The sequence below is a fragment of the Bombus impatiens genome, unplaced genomic scaffold (assembly GCF_000188095.3).
Source record: "Bombus impatiens unplaced genomic scaffold, BIMP_2.2 scf_0640, whole genome shotgun sequence".
Taxonomy (NCBI): Eukaryota; Metazoa; Arthropoda; class Insecta; order Hymenoptera; family Apidae; genus Bombus; species Bombus impatiens.
Window position 1 is genome coordinate 638,963 of NT_177059.1, and position 559 is coordinate 639,521.

General features: G+C 57.4%; 2 protein-coding genes across 2 annotated transcripts in view; one reads left to right on the forward strand and one right to left on the reverse strand.

The window, feature by feature from the left end:
- LOC100745704 (sodium-coupled monocarboxylate transporter 2) overlaps positions 1–506 on the reverse strand; it is a 3,615-nt gene extending 3,109 nt beyond the window's left edge. Inside the window, exon 1 of the mRNA XM_012389302.3 lies at positions 8–506. Within this exon, the coding sequence (XP_012244725.1) occupies positions 8–19 (12 nt within the window). The 5' untranslated portion in view covers positions 20–506. The remainder of the gene's footprint in view (positions 1–7) is intronic.
- LOC100745827 (metabotropic glutamate receptor 6-like) overlaps positions 1–559 on the forward strand; it is an 18,731-nt gene that overhangs the window by 13,850 nt on the left and 4,322 nt on the right.

Genomic DNA, 559 nt, shown 5'->3' on the forward strand with positions numbered 1-559 from the left:
AACCGCCGCTACCGTCCATGGCTGCCGGCTCTTTCCTTTCCTCTCCTTTCCTTTTCTTTCGCGCGGATCTCGGCGTTTCCGCGGCGATTTCACCGCGACTTCACGGCGACTTGCGAAGCGAAGAAGAGAACGGAACGAGAAGAGAATCGAGCGAGAAGCACGTGGCTGAAGAGAACGGTCGCTGCTTCGCTTCTAAGTCGGGAAACGGACGAGGAGCGCGTCGCTTAAACGGACCAACTCGGAGACACGATTGAATAATTGGAGATTCCATCGTTATCGTTCCCACTCCGCTTCCTCCGTTACCTATGCTAACTTCCTCTTCTCTCCCTCTTCCTCGTGCTCGTGCTCGTGCTCGTGTGCCGCCGAGTACGCGGCCCAGCCACGAGACGGCAACGCATTTAACGAAATTGCTGTCCGCCCCGCTGTTCTTCTCTGTTTACCCGCCCGATTCCGTTTACCTTCTCTCGCGTGTCGTTGTTTTCCCGCCTGCGACCCGCCATCGATCTCCGTTTTTCCGCAACGACCTCGCGTTCTCGCCGCGATCGGCCACTCCCTACAT